Consider the following 21,460-nt stretch of genomic DNA (forward strand, 5'->3'; position numbering starts at 1 on the left):
AAGCTGCATGTGGAAGGCCCTGTGCCCACCTTCTACGAAGGGTATTGCAAAACTGAGGAGGTGCAAGGATTATAAAGTAAGGGTAGACCATTATGTAATGCCCTCTCAAGTGACTTCTTTCTGCAGACAAATAACCTGCTTTTCCAATTGCTTCTACATGTGACAGCTTCTAGATACTTTCACTTCATATTCAGAGTGCACCAGCTGTCTACACATGGTAGCGATAATCATTGCATAAACTGAACCAATATTAGGATTTCAACCGCTCAAAGTAGCTAGCAGTGATGCCCCTAGTGCCTACTGTGCTGTCAGACTGCATTCTCGCATACACTGGTGTCGCCCAACAAACAGTTGCCCTCACTGTGCGAAGGTGACTAGTGCACAATAAGAGCAAGGCCTACTATTTGGGTTCTTCTTTCTTCTGTTACTAAAGTGGAAAAACTTTATTCCTAAAGACACACTTAGAAGTATAAATGATAACGTTGACCAAACGGACAGCAGTACACTATGAATAACACATTTGGCGTAACAATCACTTACTAACGGTATTAACGCCTCTGGCAAATAGCCTAAGTTTGATTTATGTACTGTACTTTTCTTTACTCAATTTTTGTGGGTTTTAAAGGAAGGGGGTGGGGGAGTGAATCCTCCATGTGTGACAAATAGGTGAAAAGCACTGGATCATACAGTATGATTGTGTGCATTTATTTGCACTTGTATACAGATGGTGCGTTAAGACATACTCACAGCAAAGAAAGACAGGATTTCAGGCCTACGCAGGGACATTTCATCTATGTCGCTCAGGACCTGCAGGATGTCTGGAAGAAAAGGAAACAAGTCCATAAGACATCAACTTAAACCCATCACAGGCTGACGCTGCTAAGAAGCTGGGTCAGCATGACACAAAGGCTGGGGTAGAACACAGTCTTTCAATCAAGCAATTCATTTTGCAGAGAGAATGAAGTGTGTTGACAGATCGGCATGGATTCTGGGAGAAGGGGCCCAGCTGCCAGCTCTGCACGGCTCATAGTGCCTTGGGCAATACTTTGGCTTTCAAGAACTGATCAGATTGCAGACAGACTCAGCGATGGACATAATATTACCAGCACTGTAACTGAGGCGCTCGGAATATAGGAGGGAGGGATAGGATTTGGGAGACCTGATGTATGAATCAAAACAGATCTAAGATGTGACTCCATATTTCGCTCCTGGGATTACTGTAATTATATTTGGCTCTTTCTAAATTTTTCTGAGTCTGCGGCTTATTTTCTAAGGTAGTGGAACATCAAAAAAGTATTTCTAGTCCGTGGTTTACAATAAGCAATAATATTACGGAGTTTAAGATTAAACCTAACATGGAATACTAATTGTATGAAGAACAAGTCAGTTAAAATTTATAGGACCACTAAACTTGTGTATAAATGACACACAAAGAACATTTACAAAAAAACACATATATACAAAGCTATCAGGAATTGAGATTTCTGAAACAAGGATACCATTGGCAAGGGAAGAATTTCTCCTATAACCTGAACTCTTAGTATTGTGAGCCTATCGGATTGGATGGATGGAACTGCATGGAGCTTGCCAGAACCTAAATGTCTGATTCCAGAGAGCAGTAGCTTGCATTTGATTAAAGTGAACCTTAAAACTGGTGGAGGAATTCATTTTTGTGGGCCAAACCAATACATAGACTATCAATTTAGAAAGAACTGGCGACATTACTGAGGCACCCCAATCCATTAATCATGATGACTGAATACAGTTGATGAGGTATTGACTACTATTTCTTTTGACGCGCTGCATGCTAATACATTTGGATAATCCCAAATCCTACATTTTATTTTGTACATAAAATGTTAGGATTATTAGTACATTCTTCTGCCATCATGCTGTTTCATCTCGTGAAACCTCTTGGCAAACCTTGGTGTTCTGCAGAACCTAGTTTGAGGAACACTGCCTTAGTAAATGTGATTGGAAGTACTGTACCTACAGGTTGTATGCTTATATATCCATCCTGATGCTTATATATCCATCCTAATTTATCCCCGAGGGGGGATAAATTAGTGTGGCGAGCGAAGCCACTGGGCCCGAAGCGCATGTCGGGATTCCGGCATCTGTAATATGACCGCCGGGATCCCATACTGATTCCATTACAGCCTGCTGCTAATTACATAAAACCACTGATCTGTCTCACAATTGCTGAATAAGGAGAGAGGGTACTAGAGAGAGAGAGTGGGGGGAGGTTTTTCATGTGGCAGTTGCCATTTAGAACAACCTTTCATATTTAAAATTGCCCGGACTCTCTATCCTTTTGTTTGATCTCCACTTACGGTTACATTAATCTAACGCTGCTCCTCACCTCTGTGATATTGCCGGCAGCCACTGGAGGGACAAAGACCCCCCCCCACCCCCCCCCCCCCCCCCCGCTGTAACTCTGCGCAGTAGGGTCCCTAGTGCTGTCCCAGAGTTTAGAGCGCATGTGCAGATCTCCAGGAAAATGGCGCATTGGTTATTATCTCAGTGATTTTCCTATTGCGAATGTGCAGACTTCTGCTGCGCTGCAGGACTCCAGAGGGTAAGTATTAGAAAATAAGATTTTACTTACCGATAAATCTATTTCTCGTAGTCCGTAGTGGATGCTGGGAACTCCGTAAGGACCATGGGGAATAGCGGCTCCGCAGGAGACTGGGCACATCTAAAGAAAGCTTTAGGACTAGCTGGTGTGCACTGGCTCCTCCCCCTATGACCCTCCTCCAAGCCTCAGTTAGGATACTGTGCCCGGACGAGCGTACATAATAAGGAAGGATATTGAATCCCGGGTAAGACTCATACCAGCCACACCAATCGCACCGTACAACTTGTGATCTGAACCCAGTTAACAGTATGATAACAACGAAGGAGCCTCTGAAAAGATGGCTCACAACAACAATAACCCGATTTAGTTAACAATAACTATGTACAAGTATTGCAGACAATCCGCACTTGGGATGGGCGCCCAGCATCCACTACGGACTACGAGAAATAGATTTATCGGTAAGTAAAATCTTATTTTCTCTGACGTCCTAGTGGATGCTGGGAACTCCGTAAGGACCATGGGGATTATACCAAAGCTCCCAAACGGGCGGGAGAGTGCGGATGACTCTGCAGCACCGAATGAGAGAACTCCAGGTCCTCCTCAGCCAGGGTATCAAATTTGTAGAATTTAGCAAACGTGTTTGCCCCTGACCAAGTAGCTGCTCGGCAAAGTTGTAAAGCCGAGACCCCTCGGGCAGCCGCCCAAGATGAGCCCACTTTCCTTGTGGAATGGGCTTTTACAGATTTTGGCTGTGGCAGGCCTGCCACAGAATGTGCAAGCTGAATTGTACTACAAATCCAACGAGCAATAGTCTGCTTTAGAAGCAGGAGCACCCAGCTTGTTGGGTGCATACAGGATAAACAGCGAGTCAGACTTTCTGACTCCAGCCGTCCTGGAAACATATATTTTCAGGGCCCTGACCACGTCAAGTAACTTGGAGTCCTCCAAGTCCCTAGTAGCCGCAGGCACCACAATAGGTTGGTTCATGTGAAAAGCAGAAACCACCTTAGGGAGAAATTGAGGACGAGTCCTCAATTCTGCCCTGTCAGAATGAAACATTAAGTAAGGGCTTTTATATGATAAAAGCCGCCAATTCTGACACACGCCTGGTTGAAACCAGGGCTAACCGCATCGTCACCTTCCATGTGAGATATTTTAAGTCCATAGTGGTGAGTGGTTCAAACCAATGTGACTTAAGGAACCTCAAAACAACATTGAGATCCCAAGGTGCCACTGGAGGCACAAAAGGAGGTTGTATATGCAGTACCCCTTTTACAAATGTCTGAACTTCAGGTACTGAAGCCAGTTCTTTCTGGAAGAAAATCGACAGGGCCGAAATTTGAACCTTAATGGACCCTAATTTTAGGCCCATAGACAGTCCTGTCTGCAGGAAATGGAGGAAACGACCTAGTTGAAATTCCTCTGTAGGGGCCTTCTTGGCCTCACACCACGCAACATATTTTTGCCAAATGCGGTGATAATGTTTTGCGGTTACATCCTTCCTGGCTTTGACCAGGGTAGGGATGACTTCATCTGGAATGCCTTTTTCCTTCAGGATCCGGCGTTCAACCGCCATGCCGTCAAACGCAGCCGCGGTAAGTCTTGGAACAGACAAGGCCCCTGCTGGAGCAGGTCCTTTCTTAGAGGTAGAGGCCACGGGTCTTCCGTGAGCATCTCTTGAAGTTCCGGGTACCAAGTCCTTCTTGGCCAATCCGGAACCACGAGTATCGTTCTTACTCCTCTCCTTCTTATGATTCTCAGTACTTTTGGTATGAGAGGCAGAGGAGGGAACACATACACTGACTGGTACACCCACGGTGTCACCAGAGCGTCCACCGCTATTGCCTGAGGGTCCCTTGACCTTGCGCAATATCTGTCCAGTTTCTTGTTAAGACGGGACGCCATCATGTCCACCTTTGGTTTTTCCCAACGGTTTACAATCAGTTGGAAGACTTCTGGGTGAAGTCCCCACTCCCCCGGGTGGAGGTCATGCTGAGGAAGTCTGCTTCCCAGTTGTCCACTCCCTGAATGAACACTGCTGACAGTGCTATCACATGATTTTCCGCCCAGCAGAGAATCCTTGCAGCTTCTGCCATTGCCCTCCTGCTTCTTGTGCCGCCCTGTCTGTTTACGTGGGCGACAGCCGTGATGTTGTCCGACTGGATCAATACCGGTTGACCCTGAAGCAGAGGCGTTTCTTGACTTAGGGCATTGTAAATGGCCCTTAGTTCCAGGATATTTTTGTCTCCAGGCTTGACCATAAGCCCTGGATATTCCTTCCCTGTGTGACTGCTCCCCAGCCTCGCAGGCTGGCATCCGTGGTCACCAGGACCCAGTCCTGAATGCCGAATCTGCGGCCCTCTAGAAGATGAGCACTCTGCAACCACCACAGGAGGGACACCCTTGTCCTTGGTGACAGGGTTATCCGCTGATGCATCTGAAGATGCGACCCGGACCATTTGTCCAGTAGGTTCCACTGGAAAGTTCTTGTGTGGAATCTGCCGAATGGGATTGCTTCGTAGGAAGCCACCATTTTTACCCAGAACCCTTGTGCATTGATGCACTGAGACTTGGTTCGGTTTTAGGAGGTTCCTGACTAGCTCGGATAACTCCCTGGCTTTCTCCTCCGGGAGAAACACCTTCTTTCTGGACTGTGTCCAGGATCATCCCTAGGAACAGAAGACAAGTCGTCGGAACCAGCTGCGATTTTGGAATATTGAGAATCCACTCGTGCTGCCGCAACACTACCTGAGATAGTGCTACACCGACCTCCAACTGTTCTCTGGATCTTACCCTTATCAGGGAATCGTCCAAGTAAAGGATAACTAAAATTCCCTTCCTTCGAAGGAATATCATCATTTCGGTCATTACTTCAGTAAAGACCCGGGGTGCCGTGGACCATCCCTACGGCAGCGTCTGAACTGATAGTGACAGTTCTGTACCATAACCTGAGATACCTTTGGTGAGAAGGGTAAATTTTGACATGAAGGTAAGCATCCTTGATGTCCCGAGACATCATGTAGTCCCCTTCTTCCAGGTTTGCAATCACTGCTCTGAGTGACTCAATTTTGAATTTGAACCTCTGTATGTAAGTGTTCAAAGATTTTAGATTTTAAAATCGGTCTCACCGAGCCGTCTGGCTTCGGTACCACAATAGTGTGGAATAATACCCCGTTCCCTGTTGCAGGAGGGGTACCTTTATTATCACCTGCTGGGAATACAGCTTGTGAATGGCTTCCAAAACTGCCTCCCTGTCAGCGGGAGACGTCGGTAAAATAGACTTTTGGAAACGGCGAGGGGAATACGTCTCGAATTCCAATTTGTACCCCTGAAATATTACCTGAAGGATACAGGGGTCTACTTGCGAGTGAGCCCACTGCGCACTGAAATTCACTGAGAACGGGCCCCCACCGTGCCTGAACTTGTAAAGCCCTAGCGTCATACTGAGGGCTTGGCAGCGGTGGAAAAGGGTTTCTGTTCCTGGGAACTGGCTGATCTCTGCAGCCATTTTCCTCTCCCTCTGTCACGAGCAGAAAAGAGGAACCCTTTTGTCCGCTTGCCAACCAGGACTGCGCCTGATAATACGGCGTCTTATTTTGAGAGGCGACCTAGGGTACATCCCCTTTTTTAAGGCAATACTTCCAAATGCCGTTTGGAATCCCTGACCACTTTACTAGAATACAAAACACTTATACTTGATGCCAGTCGGCAAATATTCCGCTGTGCATCATGCATATATAGAAAAGCATCTTTTAATTGCTCTATAGGCAATAATATACTGTATCTAGGATATCAATATTTCCAGTCAGGGAATCCGACCACGCCACCCAGCACTGCACATCCAGGCTGAGGCGATTGCTGGTCGCAGTATAACACCAGTATGTGTGTAAATACATTTTAGGATACCCTCCTGCTTTTTATCAGCAGGATCCTTAAGGGCGGCCATCTCAAGAGAGGGTAGAGCCCTTGTTCTTACAATCGTGTGAGCGCCTTATCCCCTGCAGGGGGTGTTTCCCAACGCACCCTAACCTCTGGCGGGAAAAGGTATACTGCCAATAACTTTTTAGAATTATCAATTGTTATCGGAGGAAAACCCACGCATCATCACACACCTCATTTTATTTTTCAGAGTCAGGAAAACTATAGGAAGTTTTTCCTCACCAAACATAATACCCCTTTTTTGGTGGTATTCATATTATCAGAAAAGTGTAAACATTTACCATTGCCTCAATCATGCAATGTGTGGCCCTATTGGAAATCACGGTTGTCTCTTCACCGTCGACACAGGAGCCAGTATCCGTGTCGGCGTCTGTATCTGAGGTAACGGGCGCTTTAGAGCCCCTGTATGAGACGTCTGGACAGGCACAAGCTGAGTAGCCGGCTGTCCCATGTCAACCACTGTCTTTTATACAAAGCTGACACTGTCACGCAATTTCAACAGTACATCCACTCAGGTGTCGACCCCTTAGGGGGTGACAACACTATTACAGACACTCTACTCCGTCTCCACATCATTTTTCTCCTCATACATGTCGACACAAAAGTACCGACACACAGCACACACACAGGGAATGCTCTGATAGAGGACAGGACCCACTAGCCCTTTGGGGAGACAGAGGGAGAGTTTGCCAGCACACACCAGAGCGCTATATATATACAGGGATAACCTTATATAAGTGTTTTTCCCTTTATAGCTGCTGTATTGTTTATACTGCGCCTAATTTGTGCCCCCCTCTCTTTTTTAACCCCTTTCTGTAGTGTAGTGACTGCAGGGGAGAGCCAGGGAGCTTCCCTCCAACTGAGCTGTGAGGGAAAATGGCGCCAGTGTGCTGAGGAGATGGGCTCCGCCCCTTTCTCGGCGTCCTTATCATCCGTTTTTTTTTTTTATATGTTTTGGCAGGGGTTAAATGCATCCATATAGCCCAGGAGTTATATGTGATGCATTTATTTTAGCCATATAAGGTTTTATCGATTTATTGCGTCTCAGGGCGCTGCCCCCCCAGCGCCCTGCACCCTCAGTGACCGGAGTGTGAAGTGTGCTGAGAGCAATGGCGCACAGCTGCGGTGCTGTGCGCTACCTTATCTGAAGACAGGATCGTCTTCTGCCGCCGATTTCACCGGACCTCTTCGCTCTTCTGGCTCTGTAAGGGGGATGGCGGCGCGGCTCCGGTGACCCATCCAGGCTGAACCTGTGATCGTCCCTCTGGAGCTAATGTCCAGTAGCCTAAGAAGCCCAATCCACTCTGCACGCAGGTGAGTTCGCTTCTTCTCCCCTTAGTCCCACGATGCAGTGAGCCTGTTGCCAGCAGGTCTCACTGAAAATAATAAACCTAAACTAAAACTTTCACAAAGAGCTCAGGAGAGCCCCTAGTGTGCACCCTTCTCGTCGGGCACAGAAATCTAACTGAGGCTTGGAGGAGGGTCATAGGGGGAGGAGCCAGTGCACACCAGCTAGTCCTAAAGCTTTCTTTAGATGTGCCCAGTCTCCTGCGGAGCCGCTATTCCCCATGGTCCTTACGGAGTTCCCAGCATCCACTAGGACGTCAGAGAAATAATGGGTGAGCACATTATAAATACGTCAGTGAGTGCCCCCTATAAACAGGGCACATCCCTCCTCCATATACTGCTTCCGCCATATAACGCATACTCCTCCACATACTATGCTCCAACCCCAGGTAACTTGCCATCCTGGGACTCGGCAACAAGTAGCAGCAGTAACCAGGAAACGGATGTAGGAACCACCAGATGGTCACGCAGAACTCAAACTGGAGGCACCGGGGGACACATGTGGCCACTTACCGGCGGGGGGAGAAGGTGAATCAGTCGGCAGGAAGGAGTGAGACCCTGTGTGGGGTGAGCAGTGCAGTGACCAGGAGGAGGAGGGGTCGGCACTTGGGCTGCAGATGATGCGAGTGAGGAGGCAGAAAATCAGCTCAACTGCCTGCCGGTGGAGGGGCAGGGACCTGTACTTGCCCCTCCCACACCCCCACACAGTCCATGCCCAGACCCCTCCGGCCAGCTGCTGGTGGCTACTGGTGTCCTCTACCCCCAGACTGGTGAGCTTACACATGTCAGTACTGGTGTATACAGTGCAACATATGTAAATATAGCCTGCCCATTACAGATATACAGTGTGTGTGTATATATATATATATATATATATATATATATATATATGGCTAACGCTACAGCCTCAGAATGACAGAGCCCCAGCTCCCAGCAGCAGGACTTCCAGAAATTCGGCAGTTCCTGTGTGAGTAGCGACCTTCCTCCACTATAATCCGGCCCTGGTGTCTGTCTTTTTACGTGCTTTTAACCAGTCCTATATAATAAAAGGCTAAGGCTTCTCCTCACCTCTGTTACGTGTGCCGGCGGCCACTAGAGGGCGTCCGACAGACCAAATGACTCCTTTGTGTGAAAGTTAAACTGCAGAGAGATGTTACAGCCTCCTCACCATACTGATCTGTTTCACACTTACTGCATAAGGAGAGGGGGCTGGGGAAAGAGAGAGTGGGTTTAGGGGCAGATAGGGACTGGGGGAGAAAGAGATGGTGGGAGGGTTGGGTCAGATAGGGACTGGGGAGAGAGTGGGGTGGTAGAGGCAGATAGGGACAGTGGAGAGATGCAGATTTTTTTTCAATATAGTATTGCATATCTCTATCTATCTATATATATATATATCTATATATATATATATATATATATATATATATATCTTGATATGTAAAAAAAATCTGCAAAAGGCTAAAAGAAGGCAAATCAGTTTGGTAGGAAGGGGTGAGACCCTGCATGGGGTGAGCAGTGCGGTGACCGAGAGGAGGAGGAGGGGTCGGTGCTGGGGCTGCAGATGATGCAGGTGAGGAAGATAACCAGCTCAGACCCCTCTAGTCAGCTGCTACTGGTCGGGAGCTGTGCAGGGACTGGTGAGCTTACACGTGCCAGTACCGGGGTGCAGCATCATTATAACCTGCCATTTACGTATATATAGCAACTATTATACACTGCTCAAAAAAATAAAGGGAACACTAAAATAACACATCCTAGATCTGAATGAATGAAATATTCTTAATAAATACTTTGTTCTTTACATAGTTGAATGTGCTGACAACAAAATCACACAAAAATTATCAATGGAAATCAAATTTATTAACCCATGGAGGTCTGGATTTGGAGTCACACTCAAAATTAAAGTGGAAAAAATAAGAATTTACTTACCGATAATTCTATTTCTCGGAGTCCGTAGTGGATGCTGGGGTTCCTGAAAGGACCATGGGGAATAGCGGCTCCGCAGGAGACAGGGCACAAAAAAGTAAAGCTTTACTAGGTCAGGTGGTGTGCACTGGCTCCTCCCCCTATGACCCTCCTCCAGACTCCAGTTAGGTACTGTGCCCGGACGAGCATACACAATAAGGGAGGCATTTTGAATCCCGGGTAAGACTCATACCAGCCACACCAATCACACCGTACAACTTGTGATCTAAACCCAGTTAACAGTATGACAACAGAAAGGGCCTCTTAAAGATGGCTCCTTAACAATAACCCGAATTAGTTAACAATAACTATGTACAAGTATTGCAGATAATCCGCACTTGGGATGGGCGCCCAGCATCCACTACGGACTCCGAGAAATAGAATTATCGGTAAGTAAATTCTTATTTTCTCTATCGTCCTAAGTGGATGCTGGGGTTCCTGAAAGGACCATGGGGATTATACCAAAGCTCCCAAACGGGCGGGAGAGTGCGGATGACTCTGCAGCACCGAATGAGAGAACTCCAGGTCCTCCTTTGCCAGGGTATCAAATTTGTAGAATTTTACAAACGTGTTCTCCCCCGACCACGTAGCTGCTCGGCAGAGTTGTAATGCCGAGACCCCTCGGGCAGCCGCCCAAGATGAGCCCACCTTCCTTGTGGAGTGGGCTTTTACAGTTTTAGGCTGTGGCAGGCCTGCCACAGAATGTGCAAGTTGAATTGTGTTACAAATCCAACGAGCAATCGACTGCTTAGAAGCAGGTGCGCCCAACTTGTTGGGTGCATACAATATAAACAGCGAGTCAGATTTTCTGACTCCAGCCGTCCTTGCAATGTATATTTTTAAGGCTCTGACAACGTCCAACAACTTGGAGTCCTCCAAGTCGCTAGTGGCCGCAGGCAACACAATAGGTTGGTTCAGATGAAATGCTGATACCACTTTAGGGAGAAAATGCGGACGAGTCCGCAGTTCTGCCCTATCCGAATGGAAGATTAGATAAGGACTTTTATAAGATAAAGCCGCCAATTCAGATACTCTCCTGGCAGAGGCCAGGGCTAGTAACATAGTCACTTTCAATGTGAGATATTTCAAATCCACCTTTTTCAATGGTTCAAACCAATGGGATTTGAGGAAATCTAAAACTACATTTAGATCCCACGGTGCCACCGGAGGCACCACAGGAGGCTGTATATGCAGTACTCCCTTGACAAAAGTCTGGACCTCAGGGACAGAGGCCAATTCTTTTTGGAAGAATATTGACAGGGCCGAAATTTGAACCTTAATGGATCCCAATTTGAGACCCATAGATAATCCTGATTGCAGGAAATGTAGGAAACGACCCAGTTGGAATTCCTCCGTCGGAACCTTCCGATCCTCGCACCACGCTACATATTTTCGCCAAATGCGGTGATAATGTTTCACGGTGACTTCCTTCCGTGCCTTAATCAAGGTAGGAATGACTTCTTCTGGAATGCCTTTCCCTTTTAGGATCTGGCATTCAACCGCCATGCCGTCAAACGCAGCCGCGGTAAGTCTTGAAAAAGACAGGGACCCTGCTGTAGCAGGTCCCTTCTCAGAGGTAGAGGCCACGGTTCGTCCGTGAGCATCTCTTGAAGTTCCGGATACCAAGTCCTTCTCGGCCAATCCGGAACCACTAGTATTGTTCTTACTCTTCTTTGCCGTATGATCTTCAATACCTTTGGTATGAGCGGCAGAGGAGGAAACACATACACTGACTGGTACACCCAAGGAGTTACCAGTGCGTCCACAGCTATTGCCTGTGGATCTCTTGACCTGGCGCAATATTTGTCCAGTTTCTTGTTGAGGCGAGACGCCATCATGTCTACAATTGGTCTTTCCCAACGGTCTATTAACATGTTGAAGACTTCTGGATGTAGACCCCACTCTCCCGGATGAAGATCGTGTCTGCTGAGGAAGTCTGCTTCCCAGTTGTCCACGCCCGGGATGAACACTGCTGACAGTGCTATCACGTGATTCTCCGCCCAGCGAAGAATCTTGGCAGCTTCTGCCATTGCACTCCTGCTTCTTGTGCCGCCCTGCCTGTTTACATGGGCGACCGCCGTGATGTTGTCCGACTGAATCAACACCGGCTTTCCTTGCAGGAGAAGTTCCGCCTGGCTTAGAGCATTGTAGATTGCTCTTAGTTCCAGAATGTTTATGTGAAGAGACTTTTCCAGACTCGTCCATACTCCCTGGAAGTTTCTTCCTTGTGTGACTGCTCCCCAGCCTCTCAGGCTGGCGTCCGTGGTCACCAGGATCCAATCCTGAATGCCGAATCTGCGGCCTTCTAATAGGTGAGCCTTCTGCAACCACCACAGAAGTGACACCCTTGTCTTTGGTGACAGGGTTATTCGCAGGTGCATCTGCAGATGCGACCCTGACCATTTGTCCAACAGATCCCTTTGGAATATTCTTGCATGGAATCTGCCGAATGGAATTGCTTCGTAAGAAGCCACCATTTTTCCCAGGACTCTTGTGCATTGATGTACTGACACTTTTCCTGGTTTTAGGAGGTTCCTGACCAGATCGGATAACTCCTTGGCTTTTTCCTCTGGAAGGAAAACCTTTTTCTGAACCGTGTCCAGAATCATTCCTAGGAACAGCAGACGAGTTGTCGGGATTAAATGGGATTTTGGAATATTCAGAATCCACCCGTGTTGTCTTAGCACCTCTTGAGATAGTGCTAAAGCTGTCTCCAGCTGTTCTCTGGACCTTGCCCTTATTAGGAGATCGTCCAAGTATGGGATAACTAATACGCCTTTTCTTCGAAGAAGAATCATCATCTCGGCCATTACCTTGGTAAAGACCCGAGGCGCCGTGGACAATCCGAACGGCAGCGTCTGAAACTGATAGTGACAGTTTTGAACAATGAACCTGAGGTACCCCTGGTGTGCGGGGTAAATCGGAACGTGTAGATACGCATCCTTGATGTCCAAGGATACCATAAAGTCCCCTTCTTCCAGGTTCGCTATCACTGCTCTGAGTGACTCCATCTTGAACTTGAACTTTTTTATGTAGAGGTTCAAGGACTTCAGATTTAGAATAGGCCTTACCGAGCCATCCGGCTTCGGTACCACAAATAGAGTGGAATAATACCCCTTTCCTTGTTGTAATAGGGGTACTTTGACTATCACCTGCTGAGCGTACAGCTTGTGAATGGCTTCCAACACCCTCTCCCTTTCGGAAGAGACGGTTGGTAAGGCAGACTTCAGGAAACGATGAGGAGGATCCGTCTCTAATTCCAACCTGTACCCCTGAGATATTATCTGCAGGATCCAGGGGTCTACCTGCGAGTGAGCCCACTGCGCGCTGTAATTTTTGAGACGGCCCCCCACTGTCCCCGAGTCCGCTTGAGAGGCCCCAGCGTCATGCTGAGGTTTTTGCAGGAGCCGGGGAGGGCTTCTGTTCCTGGGAAGGAGCTGCCTGTTGGTGTCTCTTCCCTCTTCCTCTGCCTCGTGGCAGGTACGACAAGCCCTTTGCTCTCTTATTTTTGTAGGAGCGAAAAGGCTGCGGTTGAAAGGTCGGTGCCTTTCTCTGTTGGGGAGTGACTTGAGGTAAAAAAGTGGATTTCCCGGCAGTAGCCGTGGCCACCAAGTCTGATAGACCAACTCCAAATAACTCCTCCCCTTTATACGGCAAAACCTCCATGTGACGTTTTGAATCCGCATCGCCTGTCCACTGTCGTGTCCATAAGGCTCTTCTGGCTGAAATGGACATAGCACTCACCCGAGATGCCAGTGTGCAAATATCCCTCTGTGCATCACGCATATAGATAAATGCATCCTTTATTTGTTCTAACGACAGTAAAACATTGTCCCTATCTAGGGTATCAATATTTTCAATCAGGGATTCTGACCAAACTACTCCAGCACTGCACATCCAGGCAGTTGCTATAGCTGGTCGTAGTATAACACCTGCATGTGTGTATATATTCTTTTGAATAACTTCCATCTTTCTATCTGATGGATCCTTAAGTGCGGCCGTCTCAGGAGAGGGTAACGCCACTTGTTTGGATAAGCGTGTGAGCGCCTTGTCCACCTTAGGGGGTGTTTCCCAGCGCGCCCTAACCTCTGGCGAGAAAGGGTATAATGCCAATAACTTTTTTGAAATTATCAACTTTTTATCAGGAGCAACCCACGCTTCATCACACACGTCATTTAATTCTTCTGATTCAGGAAAAACTGTTTGTAGTTTTTTCACACCATACATAATACCCTGTTTTACGGTATCTGTAGTATCAGCTAAATGTAACGTCTCCTTCATTGCCAAAATCATATAACGTGTGGCCCTACTGGAAAATACGTTTGAATTTCTACCGTCGTCACTGGAATCAGTGCCCGTGTCTGGGTCTGTGTCGACCGACTGAGGCAAAGGGCGTTTTACAGCCCCTGACGGTGTTTGAGGCGCCTGGACAGGCATTAATTGATTGTCCGGCCGCCTCATGTCCTCAACTGACTGTTTAAGGGAAGATAAACCATCACGTAATTCCACAAATAAAGGCATCCATTCTGGTGTCGACCCCCTGGGGGGTGACATCTGCATATTTGGCAATTGCTCCGCCTCCACACCAATATCGTCCTCATACATGTCGACACCACGTACCGACACACACCGCAAACTCACAGGGAATGCTCTAATGAAGACAGGACCCACTAGCCCTTTTGGGGAGACAGAGGGAGAGTCTGCCAGCACACACCACAAAGCGCTATATATACAAGGGATATCCTTATATTAAGTGCTCCCTTATAGCTGCTTTAATATATATATATATAGCCATTAATGTGCCCCCCCTCTCTGTTTTACCCTGTTTCTGTAGTGCAGTGCAGGGGAGAGACCTGGGAGCCGTTCTGACCAGCGGAGCTGTGACAGAAAATGGCGCCGTGTGCTGAGGAGATAGGCCCCGCCCCTTTTTCGGCGGGTTCTTCTCCCGCTATTTTTCCAGTCAGGCAGGGGTTAAATATCTCCATATAGCCCCTATGGGCTATATGTGAGGTATTTTTAGCCTTGTATAAGGTTTATATTTGCCTCTCAGAGCGCCCCCCCCCAGCGCTCTGCACCCTCAGTGACTGCCCAGTGAAGTGTGCTGAGAGGAAAATGGCGCACAGCTGCAGTGCTGTGCGCTACCTTATGAAGACTGAGGAGTCTTCAGCCGCCGGTTTCCGGACCTCTTCACGCTTCAGCATCTGCAAGGGGGTCGGCGGCGCGGCTCCGGGACCGGACTCCACGGCTGGGCCTGTGTTCGATCCCTCTGGAGCTAATGGTGTCCAGTAGCCAAGCAGCAAATCCACTCTGCATGCAGGTGAGTTTACTACTTTCCCCCTAAGTCCCACGTTGCAGTGATCCTGTTGCCAGCAGGACTCACTGTAAAGAAAAAAAAACCTAAACTAAACTTTCTCTAAGCAGCTCTTTAGGAGAGCCACCTAGATTGCACCCTTCTCGTTCGGGCACAAAATCTAACTGGAGTCTGGAGGAAGGTCATAGGGGGAGGAGCCAGTGCACACCACCTGACCTAGTAAAGCTTTACTTTTTTGTGCCCTGTCTCCTGCGGAGCCGCTATTCCCCATGGTCCTTTCAGGAACCCCAGCATCCACTTAGGACGATAGAGAAACACACTACAGGCTGATCCAACTTTGATGTAATGTCCTTAAAACAAGTCAAAATGAGGCTCAGTAGTGTGTGTGGCCTCCACGTGCCTGTATGACCTCCCTACAACGCCTGGGCATGCTCCTGATGAGGTGGCGGATGGTCTCCTGAAGGGATCTCCTCCCAGACCTGGACTAAAGCATCCGCCAACTCCTGGACAGTCTGTGGTGCAACGTGGCGTTGGTGGATGGAGCGAGACATAATGTCCCAGATGTGCTCAATTGGATTCAGGTCTGGGGAACGGGCGGGCCAGTCCATAGCATCAATGCCTTCGTCTTGCAGGAACTGCTGACACACTCCAGCCACATGAGGTCTAGCATTGTCTTGCATTAGGAGGAACCCAGGGCCAACCGCACCAGCATATGGTCTCACAAGGGGTCTGAGGATCTCATCTCATCAGGCTACCTCTGGCGAGCACATGGAGGGCTGTGCGGCCCCCCCAAAGAAATGCCACCCCACACCATTACTGACCCACTGCCAAACCGGTCATGCTGGAGGATGTTGCAGGCAGCAGAACGTTCTCCTTGGCGTCTCCAGACTCTGTCACATGTGCTCAGTGAGAACCGGCTTATATCTGTGAAGAGCACAGGGCGCCAGTGGCGAATTTGCCAATCTTGGTGTTCTCTGGCAAATGCCAAACGTCCTGCACGGTGTTGGGCTGTAAGCACAACCCCCACCTGTGGGCGTCGGGCCCTAATACCACCCTCATGGAGTCTGTTTCTGATCATTTGAGTAGACACATGCACATTTGTGGCTTGCTGGAGGTCATTTTGCAGGGCTCTGGCAGTGCTCCCTCTGTTCCTCCTTGCACAAAGGTGGAGGTAGCGGTCCTGCTGCTGGGTTGTTGCCCTCCTACGGCCTCCTCCACGTCTCCTGATGTACTGGCCTGTCTCCTGGTAGCGCCTCCATGCTCTGGACACTACGCTGACAGACACAGCAAACCTTCTTGCCACAGCTCACATTGATGTGCCATCCTGGATGAGCTGCACTACCTGAGCCACTTGTGTGGGTTGTAGACTCCGCATCATGCTATCACTAGAGTGAAAGCACCGCTAGCTTCCAAAAGTGACCAAAACATCAGCCAGAAAGCATAGGAGTTGAGAAGTGGTCTGTGGTCACCACCTGCAGAACAACTCCTTTATTGGGGGTGTCTTGCTAATTGCCTATAATTCCCACCTGTTGTCTATTCCATTTGCACAACAGCATGTGAAATTGATTGTCAATCAGTGTTTCTCCCTAAGTGGACAGTTTGATTTCACAGAAGTGTGATTGACTTGGAGTTACATTGTGTTGTTTAAGTGTTCCCTTTATTTTTTTGAGCAGTGTCTATTTATCTATCTATCTATCTATCTATATATATATAGCTAATGCTGCTCCTCCTCTCTATGGTGGGCTGGCGACACACACACACCTCTGCTCAGCATGACAGTGCCTTGGCTCCCATCAGCAGGAGTTCCATAAACCAGGCAGCTCCTCTGTAAGTAGCACCTCCACCCTATCATTTTGACGGGCTCTTAACTAGCAATAATAATAAAACTTGAAAGCTTTATGTACTTTGGTATTTACTCCTGAGTATCTACTCTACTCTATGACAAGTTTATTTTTGTTGTATGCTGTTATACTTATGTTCTTTTTTCCAACAATGAACAGTATGGGTGGTATTCAAATGATATATCCCGCTCAATCTCCTTTCTAAAGTGATCCTCATTATCACACATATCGTGCACATAGTAATCAGGTTTAGCTGCATAAAGGGTTAGATGCCCTCGCTACCCCAGGGGAAGCGAGCTGAAATGATTAAACCACACCCGTCAGCAGAAACAGAACCGGGGTGAAAAAAATTGAATACCACCCTATGTGTATTCCTCATTGCAAAGTCTTCAATAAAAACACTTTGGAAAAAAATAAAATAAAGAGACTAGGGGGGATATCCAATTAGCCCCGAAAAATTTACCGGGGCTAATTGTCCCGCGGGGGGCTAGCTAATTGGCCCAGATAAGCCGCGGCACGCGCCGGCTTATCAGGGATTTTGTTTCACCTGCCTCCGGTAGGTGAAGCAGAATCCCCGGAAACAGCCCCGTTTTCGCCCAAAAACTGGGCTGTTTCACACGAAAATACACAGGTTTCACTGAACCTGTGTGTTTTCGGGAGAAGGGTTTTTATTTTACAGGCGATCCATCTGGATAGCCTGTAAATAAAAATTTTTGTGAAACATCGGAAAAATTCTGAAAAATGTCAGTTTTTAGGACCCGATGTTTTACCGGGGATAATTGGATATCCCCCTCGTAGTTGCTGTATAAAGCAGAGCTGTTCTAAAGTGTTAATATCTTAGGGGGAGCCACCAGAATGGGGTTAACAGTTTGCCCCAGCGTTTAGTCTTCACTTGGAGAACTCTAGCCAGTACTACATTATGGGGGTGATTCCGAGTTGTTTGCTCGCTAGCTGCTTTTAGCAGCATTGCACACGCTAAGCCGCCGCCCTCTGGGAGTGTATCTTAGTTTAGCAGAATTGCGAACGAAAGATTAGCAGAATTGCGAATAGAAATTTCTTAGCAGTTTCTGAGTAGCTCGAGACTTACTCCTACACTGCGATCAGCTCAGCCCGTTTCGTTCCTGGTTTGACGTCACAAACACGCCCAGCCACTCCCCCGTTTCTCCAGACACTCCCTGACACGCCTGCGTTTTTCCGCACACTCCCAGAAAACGGCCAGTTTCCGCCCAGAAACACCCATTTCCTGTCAATCACACTCCGATCACTTCAACGATGAAAATTCTTCGTTCGGACGTGAGTAAATCTACTAAATTTTGTGTTAAAATACTAACCGCATGCGCACTGCGAACCATGCGCATTTTTGCCTTAATCGCTCCGTTGCGAAAATCGGCAACGAGCGAACAACTCGGAATGACCCCCTATAGGTATTGGGTGGAGCTATACATGGGAGCTGTGCAATGCAGAAAGAAAATCCGGTACTTACCCTCCACTGTCTGACTACGGGAGATTCTTTTCAGAAAGGGAACCATTTCAGCAGCAGTAAGAGGTGTGAACATAGACACACTGACCAGAGGAAGGGAACCCGCAGAAGGCTCATCTGTGAAAATACAAGGAACCACAAAAAAAGAACTCTAATAGAGAGTTGTCCAATACATAGAACTGTTTTTCCTACCCTGAGATCTTTCATCATAAGTCTTTAGAAATAAATGGACGCCCAGCATCTTACAAATGGCCAGAAGAGGAATAGTGGATAATGCTTTCTATTTAACTTCACCAGAGTTTTAGTAGTGAACAAAAGAAGAGATCTTCGAGTATAGTCTGGTCTATTCATTTATCAGAGTTACAATATTCAGAACATAGAACGCTTCACAGAAATCAGATGTCGAGATCAGGATGTAACAGAAGAGCAATGAGTGCCACTACTGTATATACAACAATTATATCCTTTCACTTTTAGAAATTATAAATATTAAGAGATTTACCCTACAACTCATGGGCGGGTAAGCTCCCAATTTATGTGATGTAGCCAATCACGCAAAGCAGATGAAGCTATCTTGTGGGCAGAGCCAAGAACTAACATGATGTCGCTGTCAATGGCTGCCCTCCCTGCACGAAGTGAAGGCGAATGATGCACGTATCATTGTGAGGCACAGGACAAATCACAAAAAATAATCATCCCATAACACACCTTCCTTGTCTTCATCGGCACTCTTCTCCAATGTCCCACCTCTGCTGGGCAAACTCAGTCCAGCTAGGAGAGACTTGAGCATTGTCAGATCGTTGTTCTCGGATGATAAGCCGCTGTAAGATAATGAGGAGGCTGTCACCTTCTAGAGCCACACAGTCGCATATAGCAATTGCTCACTGGGGCTGTGGTTTTGTACAGGTAAAAACATAGAATTTGACGGCAGATTAGAGCCACTTGGCCCATCTAGTCTGCCCCCTTTTTTTTTATTTTTTACCTCAAACCTTATTTCATTGTAAGGATAGCCTTATGTCTAATCCCATGCATGTTTACATTGCTCTATTGTCTTAGCCTCTACCACGTCTGATGGGAGGCTATTCCACTTGTCCACTACCCTTTCTGTGAAGTAATGTTTCCTCAAATTTCTCCTGAACCTACCCTCCCTCCAGTCTCAGTGCATGTCCTTGTGTCCTATTGCTTCTCTTCATTTGAAGTATGTTTCTCTCCGGGACTTTGTTAAAACACTTGATATATTTGAAAGTTTCTATCATGTTCCCCCTTTCCCTTCTCTGCTCCAAACTACAGTGGGGCAAAAAAGTATTTGTACAGCCACCGATTGTGCAAGTTGACCCACTTAAAAAGATGAGAAAGGTCTGTAATTTCCATCATAGGTACACTTCAACTGTGAGAGACAGAATCTGGAAAAAAAAAAAATCTAGGAAATCACATTGTATGATTTTTAAACAATTTATTTGTATATTCTTGCAGAAAATAAATATTTGGACTATCAAAAAGTTGAACTCAATACTTTGTAATATAACCTCGGTTGGCAATTACAGAGGTCAAACGTTTCCTGTAGTTCTTGACCAGGTTTGCACACTGTAGCAGGTATTTTGGCCCACTCTTCCATGCAGATCTTCTCTAGATCTGTCATGTTTTGGGGCTGTCGCCGGGCAACACAGACTTTCAACTCCCTCCACAGATTTTCTATTGGGTTGAGGTCTGGAGACTGGCTAGGCCACTCCAGGACCTTGAAATGCTTCTTATGGAGCCACTCCTTAGTTGCCCGGGCGGTGTGTTTGGGGTCATTGTCATGCTGGAAGACCCAGCCACGTTCCATCTTGAATGCTCTAACTGAGGGAAGGAGGTTTTTGCCCAAAATCTCATGATACATGGCCCAATTCATCCTCTCCTTAATACGGATCAGTCGTCCTGTCCCCTTTGCAGAAAAGCAGCCCCAAAGCATGATGTTTCCACCCCCATGCTTCACAGTGGGTATGGTGTTCTTGGGATGCCATTCATCATTCTTCTCCCTCCAAACACGGCGAGTGGAGTTTATAACAAAAAGTTTGATTTTGCTCTCATCTGACCACATTACATTCTCCCAATCCTCTGGATCATCCAGATGGTCACTGGCAAACTTTAGACGGGCCTGGATACGTGCTGGATTAAGCAGCGGGACCTTTCAGGCGCTGCAGGATTTCAATCCATGACAACGTACTGTGTTACTAATGGTAACCTTTGTGACTGTGGTCCCAGCTCTCTTGAGGTCATTGACCAGGTCCCCCCGTGTAGTTCTGGGCTGATTCCTCACCGTTTTCAAGATCACTGATACCCCACGAGGTGAGATCTTGCATGGAGCCCCAGGTCGAGGGAGATTGTCAGTGATCTTGTATTTCTTCAATTTTTTAATAATTGCGCCAACAGTTGATCTCTTCTCACCAATCTGCTTGCCTATTGTCGAGTAGCTCATTCCAGCCTTGTGCAGCTCTACAGTTTTGTCCTTGGTGTCCTTAGACAGCTCTCTGGTCTTGGCCATGACTGAGAGGTAGCAGTCTGACTGTTTGAGGGTGTGGACAGGTGTGTTTTACACAGATAACCAAGTAACAGGTCAGTGAGAGCCAGAAATCTTGTTGCTTGGTAGGTGTCCAAATATTTATTTTCCACAAGAATATACAAGTAAATTGTTTAAAAATCATACAGTGTGATTTCCTGTTTTTTTTCTTCCAGATTCTGTTTCTCACAGATGAAGTGTACCTATGATGGAAATTACAGACCTCTCTCATCTTTCTAAGTGGTTCAACTTGCACAATCGGTGGCTGTCCAAATACTTTTTTGCCCCACTGTATACATATTGAGATTTTTTAGCCTTTCTGGGTATGTTTTGTAATGTAGGCCATGCACCGTTGTTGGACATGGCCTCCAGAATTGAACACAGTATTCTCGATGAGGCCGTACCAATGACCTATACAGTGGCATTATTATTTTTCTTTCTGCTGCTGATTCCTGTATCT

The 21,460-nt window shown here is 47.2% G+C and overlaps 1 protein-coding gene across 6 annotated transcripts in view; it reads right to left on the reverse strand.

The window, feature by feature from the left end:
• INTS1 (integrator complex subunit 1) overlaps positions 1–21,460 on the reverse strand; it is a 324,003-nt gene that overhangs the window by 12,486 nt on the left and 290,057 nt on the right. For all 6 annotated transcript variants that reach the window (XM_063934591.1, XM_063934592.1, XM_063934589.1 and 3 more), the window contains 3 exons: positions 19,170–19,282; positions 18,465–18,578; positions 748–818 (listed from right to left, as the gene is read on the reverse strand). In XM_063934591.1, coding sequence (XP_063790661.1) covers positions 748–818; positions 18,465–18,578; positions 19,170–19,282 — 298 coding nt within the window. The remainder of the gene's footprint in view (positions 1–747; positions 819–18,464; positions 18,579–19,169; positions 19,283–21,460) is intronic.

The sequence above is a fragment of the Pseudophryne corroboree genome, chromosome 7 (assembly GCF_028390025.1).
Source record: "Pseudophryne corroboree isolate aPseCor3 chromosome 7, aPseCor3.hap2, whole genome shotgun sequence".
Taxonomy (NCBI): domain Eukaryota; kingdom Metazoa; phylum Chordata; class Amphibia; order Anura; family Myobatrachidae; genus Pseudophryne; species Pseudophryne corroboree.